The sequence below is a fragment of the Crinia signifera genome, chromosome 1 (genome assembly GCF_055691185.1).
Source record: "Crinia signifera chromosome 1, ASM5569118v1, whole genome shotgun sequence".
NCBI lineage: Eukaryota > Metazoa > Chordata > Amphibia > Anura > Myobatrachidae > Crinia > Crinia signifera.
In genome coordinates this window covers 480,073,330-480,092,927 of record NC_139217.1, presented here as the reverse complement: position 1 = coordinate 480,092,927, position 19,598 = coordinate 480,073,330, and the positions used below count along the sequence as shown (strand labels likewise).

Below are 19,598 nucleotides of genomic sequence, written 5' to 3'. Positions count from 1 at the left end.
AAACGCTATTACGTTTTTGAACCCAAACCCCAATAGGTCTTAGAGACACCCTACTGTCAATAGTCCTGGCTATGGAACCGCTGTCACATCAGCAATGAACAGTCACCGTAATGAGTTGCGAGCACTGCACACGGCTCCAGGGGTCTTTCCCAAGTTCCTGGCCATAATGGCGGCACACCTGTAAATGGATGACCTGCTCATACTGGCAATCTCTCAGGACGTTCCTTCAATGTCACAGACGGCTGATACATGATCCCAGCAGAAAATGCTTCATCCGGGAGCAATGTTCTATTCTCACAAACTAAGAACCAGATACAGCCGTTGTTTCCCTGTATACAAACTGTCAATATACATGGCCAGGCAAGTGCTAAGCCTATAAGGCCCTTATTCTGGTTCACTCACAAAGGCAGATTCCTTCTCACATGGCCCTTATTCTGATTGAGTGGGACGGATAAGAATGCAGACGGATTGTGGTTTTCAGCCCGCTGCGCATGCGTATTGTTCGCAATGTGCGGCCGCCCACTCCCGTGCACAGACGAAATACAGCGACCAAATAAAAGTAAGCCATGCGCAGTCGGACACAGTGGGCGTAATGTGGGTGTGTCACAGGGCGCGGCAAAACTGGGCGTTAACCGGGGCGTGCATGTGGGTGGTGACAACAACTGCTGGGCGTACGCCTCGCACGAGTCTCCGAGCGGTCGGAGCTTCTCACATCAAAAACACTCTTAAGAAAAAGAAAGGGTCAAGCTTCGTTGACCAGCCGATCACCAACCGCATGACCGGGCAATCAGCATGCACAATGGCTGCTGCGCGCAGTACACGCCCCAGCAACACAGAGGTTTCTCTCATTTATCAATTATCTACCTACGTGCCGGCAACACGGGAAGCAGACACTTACACTACTCTGCGCGCCTTCCTATCGCTTTAACACACAAACGCACCACTATTCCTATTTATTTATTCCCATTTGCTAATCTTCGCATACTCTGGAATCACCATCATCTATTAGTGGGGTAAATATATACAGAGACATTTGTGTGACACAAACACAGCTACTTGTGGCAACACTATAAATAGACAGGTAGTAAGGGTTCATTTGTTTTGCAATTGGGGAAGCCAATTAGTTAATCGTATGCAATAAACAACATACACTTTGGGTAATTGGTTAATGGGCTTGAGCATGAGTTCCGTGCGGAATCATGCTGGGCCGTGTTACACCAGCAGAGGGCGTTTGGTCGGCCGTCTGCACGCAGGAAAACCATGGGAACTTTGTGCGTTCCGTCGGTGCATTACCACGCCACTCCCTCTTATGTGGATGCGGTGACCTTATAGGCGTGTCTTCGCTCACTGTGTATCCGAATGAATGAACCAGAATAAGGCCCAATGTGCACTGCAGGGGGCAGATGTAACATGTGCAGAGACAATCAGAATTGGGTGAGTTATTTTTTGTTTCTGTGCAGGGTAAATACTGGATGCCTTATTCTTACACTGCAATATAGATCTCACTTTGAAGTAAAACCCCACCCAAGTCTAACTCTCTCTGCACAAGTAACATCTGCCCCACCTGCAGTGCACATGGTTTTGTCCATTAGAGAAGGAATTTGCCTTTGCAAATGAACCAGAATAACCCCCATAGTGTCGGCAATAAACAGGGTTGATTTTGCACAGTTTCGCTCAAGTCCTCTGCAAAATCGAACCCTGACCAAATTGTCAGTCTCAACCAATCACGCAGCACCTCTGCCCAGTGGGATATGGTCATTAGGCCGACAGGGTACTTATGTATTAGCACGGAGCCCATTATGTACTATTGAGGAAACCAATAGACCACTATGCTGGCCACGTAATTTGTTCAGGAGCTGTGCTAATACACAATGGTTCATATCCCCACTATCCACGTCATACCCCCAGTGTCCACGTGGGGTATAATGTGTGGCAAACCCGAAGTGTGACGACTGTAGCGAGCCCCGCGAGGGGACGCGTGTCCGCTCGCCACACTTTATATCATTAACTCCACGCCCACGTGGACACTGGGGGTATGACGTGGATAGTGGGGATAGGACACAGAGGAGGAATGTTGGAGCCGGGGAAATCGTTGAGGGTAAGTATAAACCACTGCACTACACACTAAGGTACGTTGTCAGCGTAGCGTAGCCGGGTGCCCTGCTAATACATAAGTACCGTCGACAGTTCATTAGGTCGACTTGGGGTTTTTCACTGTTTTTTTGAGCGGACATTAGCCGACAGGCGGTATTTCATGCCCTACCATCCTCTAGGGCGTGGTGGGAGAATAAAATATTGCCCGAAGCATGGCGAGCGCAGCGGTGCACTTTAACCTGTGTCCATGTTGACTGTGTAAAAAATTTGTGTAAAATTCAGGTAAAAAAAACTAAAAAATCCTCATGTCGACCTAATGCTTGTGTCAACCTAGACCCATGTCTACCTAATGCTTGTCGACCTTTTCTTGCTGTAGACCTAATGATCCATAGCCTCCCCAGCCCAGGGCATGACTCTTCCTGCACCTTTCTACCACACAGATGCTGGGCAGCCTTTGTTCTGGCCGGCTCCGGTCTCCGGGAGTGCTAATGCTACCAGTCACTGATGTCTGTGTAGTTCATGCAGTGTTCTTCATTGTATGACATAATCACTATGGAACTGAGGTTAGTATACAATGCTTGGACACTTGCAGTTCTCTCACAGGAAGACCCGTTCAAGTGCAGTCCTGCAATGCCACAGCAGTGGCGTACATAAAGCCCTAAGCAGCACTCACAGCAAGCTGGAGATGTATTTATTAAGTTTCTTATATAGCGCAGCATATTACATTGCGCTTTACAATAGGAGACAGTGATACAACAAACTGTATTTACAGACAGTCAAAGGTAGGAGGGCCCTGCTCGCAAGCTTACAATCTATAGGGAAATAGGCATTGATACATAAGGATAAATCTTTATTGCATCGATTCCACCAGAATGGAAAGGTTCCTGGTGTGTACGATACGGTGACCCAGCAGTTTGACAATGGGTCAGAAGGATGGAAAATGTGAAAGAGAGAGGATATGTGTGGTCTGTACAGTGGGGATGTGATTGGATAGGACAGAGGATATGTGTGGTCTGTACAGTGGGGATGTGATTGGATAGGAGAGGATATGTGTGGTCTGTACAGTGGGGATGTGATTGGATAGGAGAGGATATGTGTGGCCTGTACAGTGGGGATGTGATTAGATAGGGGAGGATATGTGTGGCCTGTACAGTGGGGATGTGATTGGATAGGACAGAGGATATGTGTGGTCTGTACAGTGGGGATGTGATTGGATAGGAGAGGATATGTGTGGTCTGTACAGTGGGGATGTGATTGGATAGGCGAGGATATGTGTGGTCTGTACAGTGGGGATGTGATTGGATAGGACAGAGGATATGTGTGGCCTGTACAGTGGGGATGTGATTGGATAGGACAGAGGATATGTGTGGTCTGTACAGGGGGGATGTGATTGGATAGGAGAGGATATGTGTGGCCTGTACAGTGGGGATGTGATTGGATAGGAGAGGATATGTGTGGCCTGTACAGCGGGGATGTGATTGGATAGGAGAGGATATGTGTGGTCTGTACAGTGGGGATGTGATTGGATAGGACAGAGGATATGTGTGGCCTGTACAGTGGGGATGTGATTGGATAGGAGAGGATATGTGTGGTCTGTACAGTGGGGATGTGATAGGATAGGAGAGGATATGTGTGGCCTGTACAGTGGGGATGTGATTAGATAGGAGAGGATATGTGTGGCCTGTACAGTGGGGATGTGATTGGATAGGACAGAGGATATGTGTGACCTGTACAGTGGGGATGTGATTGGATAGTAGAGGATATGTGTGGTCTGTACAGTGGGGATGTGATTGGATAGGAGAGGATATGTATGGACTGTACAGTTGGGATGTGATTGGATAGGACAGAGGATATGTGTGGCCTGTACAGTGGGGATGTGATTGGATAGGAGAGGATATGTGTGGTCTGTACAGTGGGGATGTGATAGGATAGGACAGAGGATATGTGTGGTCTGTACAGTGGGGATGTGATTGGATAGGACAGAGGATGTATGTGGCCTGTACAGTGGGGATGTGATTGGATAGGAGAGGATATGTGTGGTCTGTACAGTGGGGATGTGATTGGATAGGACAGAGGATGTATGTGGCCTGTACAGTGGGGATGTGATTGGATAGGACAGAGGATATGTGTGGTCTGTACAGTGGGGATGTGATTGGATAGGAGAGGATATGTGTGGTCTGTACAGTGGGGATGTGATTGGATAGGAGAGGATATGTGTGCACTGTACAGGTGGGATGTGATTGGATAGGAGAGGATGTATGTGGCCTGTACAGTGGGGATGTGATTGGATAGGAGAGGATATGTGTGGTCTGTACAGTGGGGATGTGATTGGATAGGAGAGGATATGTGTGGTCTGTACAGTGGGGATGTGATTGGATAGGAGAGGATATGTGTGGTCTGTACAGTGGGGATGTGATTGGATAGGAGAGGATATGTGTGGTCTGTACAGTGGGGATGTGATTGGATAGGAGAGGATATGTCTGGTCTGTACAGTGGGGATGTGATTGGATAGGAGAGGATATGTGTGGTCTGTACAGTGGGGATGTGATTGGATAGGAGAGGATATGTGTGGTCTGTACAGTGGGGATGTGATTGGATAGGAGAGGATATGTGTGGTCTGTACAGTGGGGATGTGATTGGATAGGACAGAGGATATGTGTGGTCTGTACAGTGGGGATGTGATTGGATAGGAGAGGATATGTGTGGCCTGTACAGTGGGGATGTGATTGGATAGGACAGAGGATATGTTTAACCTGTACAGGTGGGATGTGATGTGATTGGATAGGACAGAGGATATGTGTGGCCTGTACAGTGGGGATGTGATTGGATAGGACAGAGGATATGTGTGGTCTGTACAGTGCGGATGTGATTGGATAGGACAGAGGATATGTGTGACCTGTACAGTGGGGATGTGATTGGATAGGACAGAGGATATGTGTGGCCTGTACAGTGGGGATGTGATTGGATAGGACAGAGGATATGTGTGGTCTGTACAGTGGGGATGTGATTGGATAGGACAGAGGATATGTTTGACCTGTACAGGTGGGATGTGATGTGATTGGATAGGACAGAGGATATGTGTGGCCTGTACAGTGGGGATGTGATTGGATAGGAGAGGATATGTGTGGTCTGTACAGTGGGATGTGATTGGATAGGACAGAGGATATGTGTGGTCGGTACAGTGGGGATGTGATTGGATAGGACAGAGGATATGTGTGGCCTGTACAGTGGGGATGTGATTAGATAGGACAGAGGATATGTGTGGTCTGTACAGTGGGGATGTGATTGGATAGGACAGAGGATATGTGTGGCCTGTACAGTGGGGATGTGATTGGATAGGAGAGGATATGTGTGGTCTGTACAGTGGGGATGTGATTGGATAGGAGAGGATATGTGTGGTCTGTACAGCGGGGATGTGATTGTATAGGACAGAGGATATGTGTGTGGCCTGTACAGTGGGGATGTGATTGGATAGGACAGAGGATATGTGTGTGGACTGTACAGTGGGGATGTGATTGGATAGGACAGAGGATATGTGTGGCCTGTACAGCGGGATGTGATTGGATAGGAGAGTATATGTGTGACCTGTACAGTGGGGATGTGATTATATAGGAGAGGATATGTGTGGTCTGTACAGTGGGGATGTGATTGGATAGGACAGAGGATATGTGTGGCCTGTACAGTGGGGATGTGATTGGATAGGAGAGGATATGTGTGGTCTGTACAGTGGGGATGTGATTGGATAGGACAGAGGATATGTGTGGTCTGTACAGTGGGGATGTGATTGGATAGGAGAGGATATGTGTGACCTGTACAGTGGGGATGTGATTGGATAGGAGAGGATATGTGTGGTCTGTACAGTGGGGATGTGATTGGATAGTAGAGGATATGTGTGGTCTGTACAGTGGGGATGTGATTGGATAGGAGAGGATATGTGTGGTCTGTACAGTGGGGATGTGATTGGATAGGAGAGGATATGTGTGGTCTGTACAGTGGGGATGTGATTGGATAGGACAGAGGATATGTGTGGCCTGTACAGTGTGGATGTGATTGGATAGAAGAGGATATGTGTGGCCTGTACAGTGGGGATGTGATTGGATAGGACAGAGGTTATGTGTGGACTGTACAGTGGGGATGTGATTGGATAGGAGAGGATATGTGTGGTCTGTACAGTGGGGATGTGATTGGATAGGACAGAGGATATGTGTGCCTGTACAGTGCGGATGTGATTGGATATGAGAGGATATGTGTGGTCTGTACAGTGGGGATGTGATTGGATAGGAGAGGATATGTGTGGTCTGTACAGTGGGGATGTGATTGGATAGGACAGAGGATATGTGTGGTCTGTACAGTGGGGATGTGATTGGATAGGAGAGGATATGTGAGGCCTGTGGGTAATGCTGCAGCTCCCTGTCAGAGGAGAAATATGACCTCTAGCATCTGTCTCCTCAGAGTACAGTGAGGGAAGGCGTCAGCGGGCAGGAAGGAAGTGGAGTTGTTACATGCAGGCAACGAGGGAAGGCGTCAGTGGGCAGGAAGGACGTGGCGTTGTTACATGCAGGCAGGAGAGACAGCGAGGGAAGGCGGCAGCTGGCAGGAAGGAAGTGGAGTTGTTACATGCAGGCAGGAGAGGCAGCAAGGGAAGGCGGCAGCGGGAGGAAGGATGTGGCGTTGTTACATGCAGGCAGCGAGGGAAGGAGTCAGCCGGCAGGAAGGAAGTGGAGTTGTTACATGCAGGCAGGAGAGGCAGCGAGGGAAGGTGGCAGTGGGCAGGAAGGAAGTGGAGTTGTTACATGCAGGCAGGAGAGGCAGCGAGGGAAGGCGGCAGCAGGCAGGAGAGGCAGCGAAGGAAGGTGTCAGCGGGCAGGAAGGAAGTGGAGTTGTTACATGCAGACAGGAGAGGCAGCAAGGGAAGACGTCAGCAGGAAGGAAGAGAAGTTGTTACATGCAGGCAGGAGAGGCAGTGAGGGAAGGCGGCAGCGGGCAGGAAGGAAGTGGAGTTGTTGCATGCAGGCAGCGAGGGAAGGCGTCAGCCGGCAGGAAGGAAGTGGAGTTGTTTGGCACCTCCAAACTCCTCTCTCTCTGCTCCTCTCTTGGCCTATCTCAGTGGACTACCTCTCCCACCCACATCCAAGGACACTCCCTCGATCTCGTCTTCTCTCGCTCTTGTTCCCTTACTGACTACACTATCTCGGCTTTTCCTCTTTCTGACCATCACCTCATCTCCTTCTCCCTCACTGCTTCCCCCTCTCCCACCCCCCCTCCCAAGCGCATTGTCTCACGGCATAACGTCAACACACTTGATCTTGCTGCCTTCTCAAACACGCTGTGTCCTCTTCTCGCCCCAATCGCCCTCATGTCCTGCCCGAACCTCGCCACCTCCCTCTATAATGACACCCTATCTTCGGCATTGGACTCTGCCTGCCCTCCCTCCTCTATCCCCCTTCGATGCTCCAACCCCCAACCGTGGCACTTGCCCCTATCACCCGATTCCTTAAAAAGTGCTCTCGCACTGCTGAGCGCTTCTGGAAGAAATCACGTTCCCTTGCGGATTATCTCCATTTCAAATTCATTCTTTCCTCCTTCTTCAGCTCTGCCCTTGCTCTGGCCAAGGAATCCTACTTTAAGTCCCCCATCCTTTCCCAATCATCCAATCCCCGCAGGCTCTTCGCCACCTTCAATTCCTTGCTCCCCCCCCCCCTCCTCCAGCTCTTCCGTCCTCCATCGTAGCCGCTGATTTTGCTACCTACTTTTCAACCAAAATCTCCTCTCTCAGGACTGCCATCACTGCTGCCATGACCTCACCCTCTCCCTCCTCCCCTCCTACATCTCCACTCCCCTCCTTCCAACCCCTGTCCTCATTTTACCCCACCACTGCTGCTGAAGTCCACTCTATCCTTCAATCCGCTTCTCCCTCCACCTGCCCGCTCGATCCTATCCCCTCCAATATTATCCGTCGTCTCAGTCCGTCAGTCTGCTCTCACCTGGCTCACCTCTTTAATCTTTCCCTATCCTCTGGGATCTTCCCTTCCTCCTTCAAACACGCTCTTGTCTCCCCAATTCTCAAAAAAAACAAATCTGGACCCCAACTCTCCATCCAACTACAGGCCCATCTCCCTTTTCCCTCCAAGCTCCTAGAACGTCTGACCTATAATCGTCTCCTAAGCCACCTTACTGCTAACTCCATTCTAGACCCACACTCCCTCCCGTCCTCTTCGCTCCATCGCTGACCGCCGACTGACCTCTCACCTAATCACCTCCTCCCACTCCCGTGTCCAAGACTTCTCTCCTGCTGCCCCCCTGCACTGGAACAACCTCCCGCCACCCATCAGGCTTACCTCCTTCAAGCGCTCCCTCAAAACCCACTTTTTTCGACTAGCCTATCCCTCCTCCTAACCTCTTTTGATCCTCCTATCCTGCCTCCGTTCCCCTCCGTTCCTACTTATCCTGTTGTTTTTCGTTCGTCCACCTACCTATTTTTAGTATGTAACTCTTATGAGTAGGGTCCTCCTGCCTCACGTACTCACCCTACCTCTTTACCTCACCTGTCCTCCTGTCCTGTTCTTCCCTTCCTCTACTTCATCTTCAGTCTCCTCGACAATTTTGACACCTACTTCTGAACTGATGCTGATTTTATTTCTACCAGCTATACCCCTCTTCATACTGTATTTTATCAACACACCCTGTACGTTACCTTGTCATTTGTTTTTTGTTTGCTATGTACGGCGCTGCGGACACTTTGCGGCGCCTTATAAATAAATGTACTACTACTACTACTTGTTACATGCAGGCAGGAGAGGCAGCGAGGGAAGGCGTCAGCGGGCAGGAAGGAAGTGGAGTTGTTACATGCAGGCAGGAGAGGCAGCGAGGGAATTCGGCAGCTGGAAGATAGTGGAGTTTTTACATGCAGGCAGGAGAGGCAGCGAAGGAAGTTGTCAGCGGGCAGGAAGGAAGTGGAGTTGTTACATGCAGGCAGGAGAGGCAGCAAGGGAAGGAAGTGGAGTTTTTACATGCAAGCAGCGAGGGAATTCAGCAGCGGGCAGGAAGGAAGTGGAGTTGTTACATGCAGGCAGGAGAGGCAGCGAGGGAAGGAAGTGGAGTTTTTACATGCAAGCAGCGAGGGAATTCAGCAGCGGGCAGGAAGGAAGTGGAGTTGTTACATGCAGGCAGGAGAGGCAGCGAGGGAAGGCGTCAGCGGGCAGGAAGGAAGTGGAGTTTTTACATGCAGGTAGCGAGGGAATTTAGCAGCGGGCAGGAAGGAAGTGGAGTTGTTACATGCAGGCAGCTAGGGAATTTAGCAGCGGGCAGGAAGGAAGTGGAGTTGTTACATGCAGGCAGGAATCCAGGAGAAGCATCTGCTGTGTGTCTAAAGGACGCCTGTACTCGCAGGGCTGTGGAGGAAGCTGCCTCTGGCTGCTGGCTATCAGGTTCGACCCACAGCAGAAGTCCCGGCATGTACAAAGACGACTTAACTTTGTGTCTATACCGGGCTCCAACTCTAGCACGTCCTGAGACATGGCTGACCCCCCTTATTCTCCTGTATGCTGCCACAGCGAGTCCACTCTGTACTATCCCTATAATGTGTTCCCTCCCCGTGGTAGCCCTATTGTATTTAACCGCCGCGTTGGAGCAGCTGTGAAAAGACGGTGTTCCCATACACACAGCATCTATTCAGAGAGGCGGGGACATGACCAGCAGCTCTGAGAGCGCTGCCCGTGCCCCCATAACGGAAAACATGGGGGACGTCCCTTCTCTGCCTCCAGTGTTAATAGGTATGTATGCGGCATATTGGACATTGCAGTGTGTGGCATATTGTGTCTGGGGCATTGCCCGTTTATAGGGAGAGGTGCAGTGCAGCCTGAAGGCGGGGTTATAGGGAGAGGGGCGGTGCAGTCTGGAGGTGGGGTTATAGGGAGAGGTGCGGTGCAGCCTGAAGGCGGGGTTATAGGGAGAGGGGCGGTGCAGTCTGGAGGCGGGGTTATAGGGAGAGGGGTGGTGCAGTCTGGAGGCGGGGTTATAGGGAGAGGTGCGGTGCAGCCTGAAGGCGGGGTTATAGGGAGAGGGGCGGTGCAGTCTGGAGGTGGGGTTATAGGGAGAGAGGTGTTGCATCCTGGAGGCGGGTTATAGGGAGAGGGGCGGTGCAGCCTGGAGGCGGGGTTATAGGGAGAGGTGAGGTGCAGTCTGGAGGTGGGGTTATAGGGAGAGGTGCGGTGCAGTCTGGAGGCGGGGTTATAGGGAGAGGTAAGTTGCAGCCTGGAGGCAGGGTTATAGGGAGAGGGGCGATCTGGAGGCTGCGCTCGGCACACTATTTGGTACTCTTTACCTAGAAGGGCGCCCACGATTTGATCGTGGGCATCGTTAGTATAAAAAAAATCACGTCGGTCGCATCGCATGCGACCAAAAAATCGCATGCGATGCGACCGACGCGATGCCCGCGATTTCCCATACGGTACAATGTTAAATGTCCCAATTGACCCGATTTTCCTGTTCAATGTCTCAATTGACCCAATTTTCCATAGGAAACAATGTTAAATGGCCCACAGAGGCCAAATAGGCACCCTGAAGTGTGAAATGGCCCCCACAATTGTTAACGCCACCCCACGATCAATGTGAACCCAAAGCGTGGCGAGCGCAGCGGTACGCGTCCTATGACCTTTTCATTCCCCCACTATCCACGTCGGCATGGAGTTGAGAATAGATAGTGTGGCGAGCCACCGAGCCCGAAGCGTGGCGAGGGGACGTGGATACCTGTGAAGCCCGAGAGGGGACGCGTATACCTGTGAAGGTGTCCGCGTCCCCTCGCGGGGCGCGCTGCGCTCGCCACGCTTCGGGCTCGGTGGCTCGCTGCGCTCGCCACACTTTCTGTTCTCAACTCCACGCTGACGTGGATAGTGGGGGTATGAAAAGGTCGGAGGACGCGTACCGCCGCCCCTCGCGGGATCGCTGCGCTCGCCACGCTTCGGGTTGACGTTGATCGTGTGGTGGCGTTAACAATTGTGGGGGCCATTTCACACTTCAGGGTGCCTATTTGGCCTCTGTGGGCCATTTAACATTGTTTCCTATGGGAAATCGCATCGATCGCATCGCATGCGATTTTTTAGTGCATGCGATGGGCGCCCTTCTAGGTAAAGAGTACCCACTATTTTATTCTCCCTCTATGGGTGTCGTGGACACCCATAGAGGGAAAAAGTGCCGGCATTGCGGCGGTCGGTATTCCAGCGTCAGTATTTTGACCGCATCCCATGTACCCCACCTGCAGTGCACATTAAAGAAGGAGTTTGTTTTTGAAAACCAACCTGAATTACCCCCACAGTCTCTGGTACACGAAGTACACGCACACAGCTGTTACAGATGGCTGCTGGTATCAGACGCAGGGACATATAACATGTGACTCAATGATAATGGTACCAGGGTCTAGCAAATAGGATTACTGGATACAAGCACTCCAAATGACAGCACAAAGACTGGGACAGGTCATGCAGGAGTCCTGGGAAGGACCAGCAAGGTTCATGGTACAGGGGATCCGATGTTCTTCATCATAGCAGCCCCGCTGGTAGCACACAGGTTCTGCAAGCCACGTGCACACCTAGGACAGCAATACAGAGCAGCCCTGCTGGTAGCACACAGTTACTGCAAGCCACGTACACACCTAGGACAGAGACACACAGCAGCCCTGCTGGTAGCACACAGTTACTGCAAGCCACGTGCACACCTAGGACAGAGACACACAGCAGCCCCGCTGGTAGCACACAGTTACTGCAAGCCACGTGCACACCTAGGACAGAGATACAGAGCAGCCCTGCTGGTAGCACACCGTTACTGCAAGCCACGTGCACACCTAGGACAGAGACACACAGCAGCCCCGCTGGTAGCACACGGGTACTGCAAGCCATGTGCACACCTAGGACAGAGATACACAGCAGCCCTGCTGGTAGCACACAGTTACTGCAGGCCACGTGCACACCTAGGACAGAGATACAGAGCAACCCTGCTGGTAGCACACGGGTACTGCAAGCCACGTACACACCTAGGACAGAGATACAGAGCAGCCCTGCTGGTAGCACACAGGTAGTGCAAGCCACGTGCACACCTAGGACAGAGACACACAGCAGCCCTGCTGGTAGCACACGGGTACTGCAAGCCACGTGCACACCTAGGACAGAGATACAGAGCAGCCCCGCTGGTAGCGCACAGATACTGTAAGCCACGTGCACACCTAGGACAGAGATACACAGCAGCTCCGCTGGTAGTGCAGGGGTTCTGCAAGCCACGTGCACACCTAGGACATATATACAGAGCAGCCCTGCTGGTAGCGCACAGGTACTGCAAGCCACGTGCACACCTAGGACAGAGATACACAGCAGCCCCGCTGGTAGCACACGGGTACTGCAAGCAACATGCACACCTAGGGCACAGATACAGAGCAGCCCTGCTGGTAGCACACAGGTACTGCAAGCCACGTGCACACCTAGGACAGAGACACACAGCAGCCCTGCTGGTAGCACACAGGTACTGTAAGCCACGTGCACACCTAGGACAGAGATACACAGCAGCCCTGCTGGTAGCACACGGGTAATGGAAGCCACGTACACACCTAGGACCGAGATACACAGCAGCCCTGCTGGTAGCACACAGGTACTGCAGGCCACGTGCACACCTAGGACAGAGATACACAGCAGCCCCGCTGGTAGCACACAGGTACTGTAAGCCATGTGCACACCTAGGACAGAGATACACAGCAGCCCCGCTGGTAGCGCACGGGTACTGCAAGCCAAGTGGAAACCTAGGACAGAGATACACAGCAGCCCCGCTGGTAGCGCCTGGGTACTGTAAGCCACGTGCACACCTAGGACAGAGATACACAGCAGCTCCGCTGGTAGTGCAGGGGTACTGCAAGCCACATGCACACCTAGGACAGAGATACACAGCAGCCCCACTGGTAGCGCACAGGTACTGTAAGCCACGTGCACACCTAGGACAGATATACACAGCAGCCCTGCTGGTAGCACACAGGTACTGCAAGCCACGTGCACACCTAGGACAGAGATACACAGCAGCCCCACTGGTAGCGCATGGGTACTGTAAGCCACGTGCACACCTAGGACAGAGATACACAGCAGCTCCGCTGGTAGTGCAGGGGTACTGCAAGCCACGTGCACACCTAGGACAGAGATACAGAGCTGCCCTGCTGGTAGCGCACGGGTACTGCAAGCCACATGCACACCTAGGACAGAGATACACAGCAGCCCTGCTGGTAGCACACAGGTACTGTAAGCCACGTGCACACCTAGGACAGAGATACACCGCAGCCCCGCTGGTAGCGCACAGGTACTGCAAGCCATGTCTCCCAGCACATACAGCGGGGGGCTGTGACTGTATGTGGCTATGACTGTACATGTATGATGTGTGTATAATGACGTGTTCCCTGTCTCCCAGCGCATACTGCGGGGGACTCTGGTTGGCTGCTGTGTGCGTCATGTGTCAGATGGCGGATATCCTGGATGACAGCGCTGTGTGTAACAAGTTTTCCAGTATTCTCAGTAAGGGAAGAGATGCATTTGAGAAGCTGCTATGGAACGGTAGGTTACATGTATGTCATCATGGTGAGTACTAATCCTACGAGTACTCTCTGCAATACGCAGTGTATGTGTACCCGCAGTGAGCGCCAGTACCCCAATATACTGTATATGTCCCCGCGGTGAGCACCAGTACTCCAATATATCTTATATGTGTCCCCTCGGTGAGCGCTGATACCCCAGTATAACATGTATGTCCCTGCTGTGAGTGCCAGTACCCCAATATACCGTATGTGTCCCCTCAGTGAGCGCTGATACCCCAATATACCGTATATGTCCCTGCGGTGAGTGCCAGTACTCCAATATACCTTGTGTCCCCGCGGTGAGCGCTGGCACTCAAATATACCATATGTGTCCTCATGGTGAGTGCTGGCAGCCCAATATACTGTATATGTGTCCCCACGCTGCGCAGCAATAGGGCAGGGGGTGGGCAGCAGTAGTGCACGGGGCAGTCAGTATATAGGGACTGGGGGTGGGGAACAGTAGTGTGGGGACGGGGCAGTATGTACGCCCGTGGGTGGGCAGCAGAAGTACCATGGTGGGGCAGTATGGAGGGTAGCAGTAGTGCAGGGGGCAGGCAGTATGTAGCGTAGGGAGTGGGCAGCAGTAGTGCGGGGTGGGGCAGCAGTAGTGCACGGGGCAGGCAGTATATAGGGACTGGGGGTGGGGAACAGTAGTGTGGGGACGGGGCAGTATGTACTCCCGTGGGTGGGCAGCAGAAGTATCATGGTGGGGCAGTATGGAGGGGGCAGGCAGTATGTAGGGTAGGGAGTGGGCAGCAGTAGTGCGGGGTGGGGCAGCAGTAGTGCACGGGGCAGGCAGTATATAGGGAACGGGGGTGGGGAACAGTAGTGTGGGGGCGGGGCAGTATGTACGGCTGTGGGTCGGCAGCAGAAGTGCCAGGGTGAGGCAGTATGTAGAACCGAGGGCAGGCAATATATAGGGCTGAGGGTGGGCAGCAGTAGTGCAGGGGACGGGCAATATGTAGGGCAGGGGTTGGGCAGCAGTTGTGCGGGGACGGGCAGTAAGTAGGTCAGGGGGTGGGCAGCAGTAGTGCAGGGGTAGGCAATATGTAGGACTGGGGGGGCAGACAATATGTAGGACCGGGGGTGGGCAACAGTGTGGGGGGTTGGCAATATGTAGGGCAGGGTGAGGCAGTATGTAGAACCGAGGGCAGGCAATATATAGGGCTGAGGGTGGGCAGCAGTAGTGCAGGGGATGGGCAATATGTAGGGCAGGGGTTGGACAGCAGTTGTGCGGGAACGGGCAATATGTAGGGTAGGGGTTGGGCAGCAGTTGTGCGGGGGCAGGCAGTAAGTAGGTCAATGGGGTGAGCAGCAGTAGTGCAGGGGCAGGCAATATGTAGGACTGGGGGGGCAGACAATATGTAGGCCTGGGGGTGGGCAACAGTAGTGTGGGGGTAGGCAGTATGTAGGGCAGGGGTAGGCAGTATGTAGAACCAGGAGGCAGGCAATATGTAGGGCAGCAGTTGTGCAAGGGTGAGGAAGTATGTAGGGCCAGGGGTGGGCAGCAGTAGTGTGGGGCAGGCAATATATAGGGCCGGGTGGTCAGCATATAGTGTCGTGGGGGGTGGGCAGTATGTAATGCCAGGGGTGGGCAGCAGCAGCGTGGCGGTGGGCAGTATGTAATGCCAGGGGTGGGCAGCAGCAGCGTGGCGGTGGGCAGTATGTAGGGCCAGGGGTGTGCAGCAGCAGCGTGGCGGTGGGCAGTATGTAATGCCAGGGGTGGGCAGCATGGCGGTGGGCAGTATGTAGGGCCAGGGACGGGCAGCAGCAGTGTGGCGGTGGGCAGTATGTAATGCCAGGGGTGGGCAGCAGTGTGGCGGTGGGCAGTATGTAGGGCACGGGCAGGCAGTATGTAATGCCAGGGGTGGGCAGCAGCAGCGTGGCGGTGGGCAGTATGTAATGCCAGGGGTGGGGGCAGCAGAAGCAGCGTGGCGGTGGGCAGTATGTAGGGCCAGGGATGGGCAGCAGCAGTGTGGCGGTGGGCAGTATGTAATGCCAGGGGTGGGCAGCAGTGTGGCGGTGGGCAGTATGTAGGGCCAGGGGTGGGCAGCAGCAGGGTGGCGGTGGGCAGTATGTAATGCCAGGGGTGGGCAGCAGCGTTGCGATGGGCAGTATGTAGGGCCAGGGATGGGCAGCAGCAGTGTGGCGGTGGGCAGTATGTAATGCCAGGGGTGGGCAGCAGTGTGGCGGTGGGCAGTATGTAATGCCAGGGGTGGGCAGCAGTGTGGCGGTGGGCAGTATGTAGGGCACGGGACGGGCAGCAGAGCACTCGGAGCACATTATTAGTAATATTTATTTTTCTCTTCCCCAGGGAAATATTACTAACTATGATTGCGGTGATCAGTCCTACCGGGACAGTGTGATGTCTGACCAGTGTTGTGGACATTGGTTCCTGCGCGCCTGTGGCCTGGGATATGGACAGACTGAGGTACTATATATATTATAATGTCTCGCCCAGTATGTGACGTACATCCTCCAGACACTAGTGAGCGAGTACCTGCCCCCGCGTGGGCGCATGGCTGTGTCTGCCCCCCTCGTGGGCGCATGGCTGGTCTGCCCCCGCGTGGGCGCATGGCTGTGTCTGCCCCCGCGTGGGCGCATGGCTGTGTCTGCCCCCGCGTGGGCGCATGGCTGTGTCTGCCCCCGCGTGGGCGCATGGCTGTGTCTGCCCCCGCGTGGGCGCATGGCTGTGTCTGCCCCCGCGTGGGCGCATGGCTGTGTCTGCCCTCGCGTGGGCGCATGGCTGTGTCTGCCCTCGCGTGGGCGCATGGCTGTGTCTGCCCTCGCGTGGGCGCATGGCTGTGTCTGCCCCGCGTGGGCGCATGGCTGTGTCTGCCCCCGCGTGGGCGCATGGCTGTGTCTGCCCACCTCGTGGGCGCATGGCTGTGTCTGCCCCCGCGTGGGCGCATGGCTGTGTCTGCCCCCCTCGTGGGCGCATGGCTGTGTCTGCCCCCCTCGTGGGCGCATGGCTGTGTCTGACCCCGCGTGGGCGCATGGCTGTGTCTGCCCCCGCGTGGGCGCATGACTGTGTCTGCCCCTGCGTGGGTGCATGGCTGTGTGGTGTCTGCCCCTGCGTGGGTGCATGGCTGTGGTGTCTGCCCCTGCGTTGGCGCATGGCTGTGTTGTGTTTGCCCCCACGTGGGCGCATGGCTGTGTTGTGTTTGCCCCCAAGTGGGCGCATGACTGTGTTGTGTCTGCCCCCGCGTGGGCGCATGGTTGTGTTTTGCCATCACGTGGGCGCATGGCTGTGTTGTGTTTTCCCCCGCGTGGGTGCATGGCTGTGTGTTGTCTGCCCCTGCGTGGGTGCATGACTCTGTTGTGTCTGCCCCCATGTGGGCGCATGGCTGTGTGGTGTCTGCCCCTGCGTGGGTGCATGACTCTGTTGTGTCTGCCCCCGTGTGGGCGCATGACTGTGTCTGTGTTTCGGTTGCAGGTATTCCCCCATGCGCACGTGGTCAGTGCCCTGAAAGTCATCTTTGATTTGAATGTGAAGCAGTTTGCCAACGGGCAGATGGGCGCAGTGAACGGAATGCGCCCAAACGGAACCATTGACAAATCCAGTGTCCAGTCGGATGAGGTGTGGATTGGGGTGGTGTATGGACTGGCAGCCACAATGATTCATGAGGTATGATTCCCTCTCACGCCGCTAGCGCTGTCCTGGGGCCACGTTCCCGGTACATTCCCGGCCTGGTACCGTTACTGTATGTTGTTGGAGGGTCTGTGTAACTGGTTCTGATGTATTGTTTGCAGGGGCTGGTGGAAGAAGGGCTGATGACCGCAGAGGGCTGCTATCGTACTGTATGGGAGCGGCTGGGGATGTCCTTTCAGACACCGGAGGCATACTGTCAGAGGGATGTCTACCGATCCCTGGCGTACATGCGACCGCTGAGTATTTGGGCAATGCAGCTAGCATTGGAGGAACGAGCATGTGGCCAAACTCTAGGACCCCCTAATGAAGAACCACAAGTGTCGCTGTAGTTGTGAAGGGACCGACCTGAGACCCCTCTTATGTCATAGACTTCTACATGGGTGGAAGCGATTCCAGATGGCGATGGATAGAGGACATCAACCACCATCATCCACCAGAACCTCATTTCTACAGTAGCTCGAACATTGTACATTGACCGTTTTGCATTCCTTGGCCTGACCCAGCGCTTGTAATATTATTTGTTCCTGTGTAATCCTGCAGGTATTATACATCATTGGTGGCAGAAGTGGGATATTTCTCCGTCTAGATGTGCATAGAATTTCTTACTCTTGTCACTTATGTTTTAATCACTGCAAAGTATAGGAACGAGGTTGTCCAGAACGTATATGCGCACTGCATCGATGGTGGCCGTGGTTCCTCTGTCTGCCTGGGACGGTGATAAGTGCGATGCTGGGGTCATGGAGTAACACTGTACACAGGATATGCCCCTATTCCTGCTGCACTAGAGGGAAATTACTGTATATAGCCCCTGTATCATGCAGCCCCCCAATACCCCCTCTGGCCACTGTGTGATAATGGCTCCTGTGTTCTATGCACTGAATCAGTCACACACTACACTGGCCTGTGTGATATTATATACGCAGTACAGTCCTCCCTCTACACTACACTAGGCAGCATATACCCTCATGTATTGTATACATTACAGCAGTGGGGACGGTGTTATTGCGGCTCCTGTATTATATACTCTGCTGTACGGTATAATCTCCTGTATAACAGGCTGCAGCGGGGACGGTGTTATTGCGGCTCCTGTATTATATACTCTGCTGTACGGTATAATCTCCTGTATAATACGCTGCAGTGGGGACGGTGTTATTGCGGCTCCTGTATTAAATACTCTGCTGTACGGTATAATCTCCCGTATAACACGCTGCAGCGGGTCGGTGTTGTTGCGGCTCCTGTATTATATACTCTGCTGTACGGTATAATCTCCTGTATAACACACTGCAGAGGGGACGGTGTTATTGCGGCTCCTGTATTATATACTCTGCTGTACGGTATAATCTCCTGTATAATACGCTGCAGTGGGGACGGTGTTATTGCAGCTCCTGTATTAAATACTCTGCTGTACGGTATAATCTCCCGTATAACACGCTGCAGCGGGTCGGTGTTGTTGCGGCTCCTGTATTAAATACTCTGCTGTACGGTATAATCTCCTGTATAACACGCTGCAGCGGGGACGGTGTTATTGCAGCTCCTGTATTATATACTCTGCTGTACGGCATAATCTCCCGTATAACACGCTGCAGCGGGTCGTTGTTGTTGCGGCTCCTGTATTATATACACTGCTGTACGGTATAATCTCCTGTATAACACGCTGCAGCGGGGACGGTGTTATTGCGGCTCCTGTATTATATACTCTGCTGTACGGTATAATCTCCTGTATAATACGCTGCAGTGGGGACGGTGTTATTGCGGCTCCTGTATTATATACTCTGCTGTACGGTATAATCTCCTGTATAACACGCTGCAGCGGGGACGGTGTTATTGCGGCTCCTGTATTATATACTCTGCTGTACGGTATAATCTCCTGTATAACACGCTGCAGCGGGGACGGTGTTATTGCGGCTCCTGTATTATATACACTGCTGTACGGTATAATCTCCTGTATAACACACTGCAGCGGGGACGGTGTTATTGCGGCTCCTGTATTATATACTCTGCTGTATGGTATAATCTCCTGTATAATACGCTGCAGCGGGGACGGTGTTATTGCGGCTCCTGTATTATATACTCTGCTGTACGGTATAATCTCCTGTATAATACGCTGCAGTGGGGACGGTGTTATTGCGGCTCCTGTATTATATACTCTGCTGTACGGTATAATCTCCTGTATAACACGCTGCAGTGGGGACGGTGTTATTGCGGCTCCTGTATTATATACTCTGCTGTACGGTATAATCTCCCGTATAACAC

General features: G+C 53.1%; 1 protein-coding gene across 1 annotated transcript in view; it reads left to right on the top strand.

The window, feature by feature from the left end:
- GBA2 (glucosylceramidase beta 2) overlaps positions 1-18,779 on the top strand; it is a 109,220-nt gene extending 90,441 nt beyond the window's left edge. The window contains exons 16-19 of the mRNA XM_083155490.1: positions 13,531-13,684; positions 16,008-16,124; positions 17,130-17,321; positions 17,447-18,779. Of these exons, the coding sequence (XP_083011616.1) occupies positions 13,531-13,684; positions 16,008-16,124; positions 17,130-17,321; positions 17,447-17,674 (691 nt within the window). The 3' untranslated portion in view covers positions 17,675-18,779. The remainder of the gene's footprint in view (positions 1-13,530; positions 13,685-16,007; positions 16,125-17,129; positions 17,322-17,446) is intronic.
- The last annotated feature ends 819 nt before the right edge of the window (positions 18,780-19,598 follow it).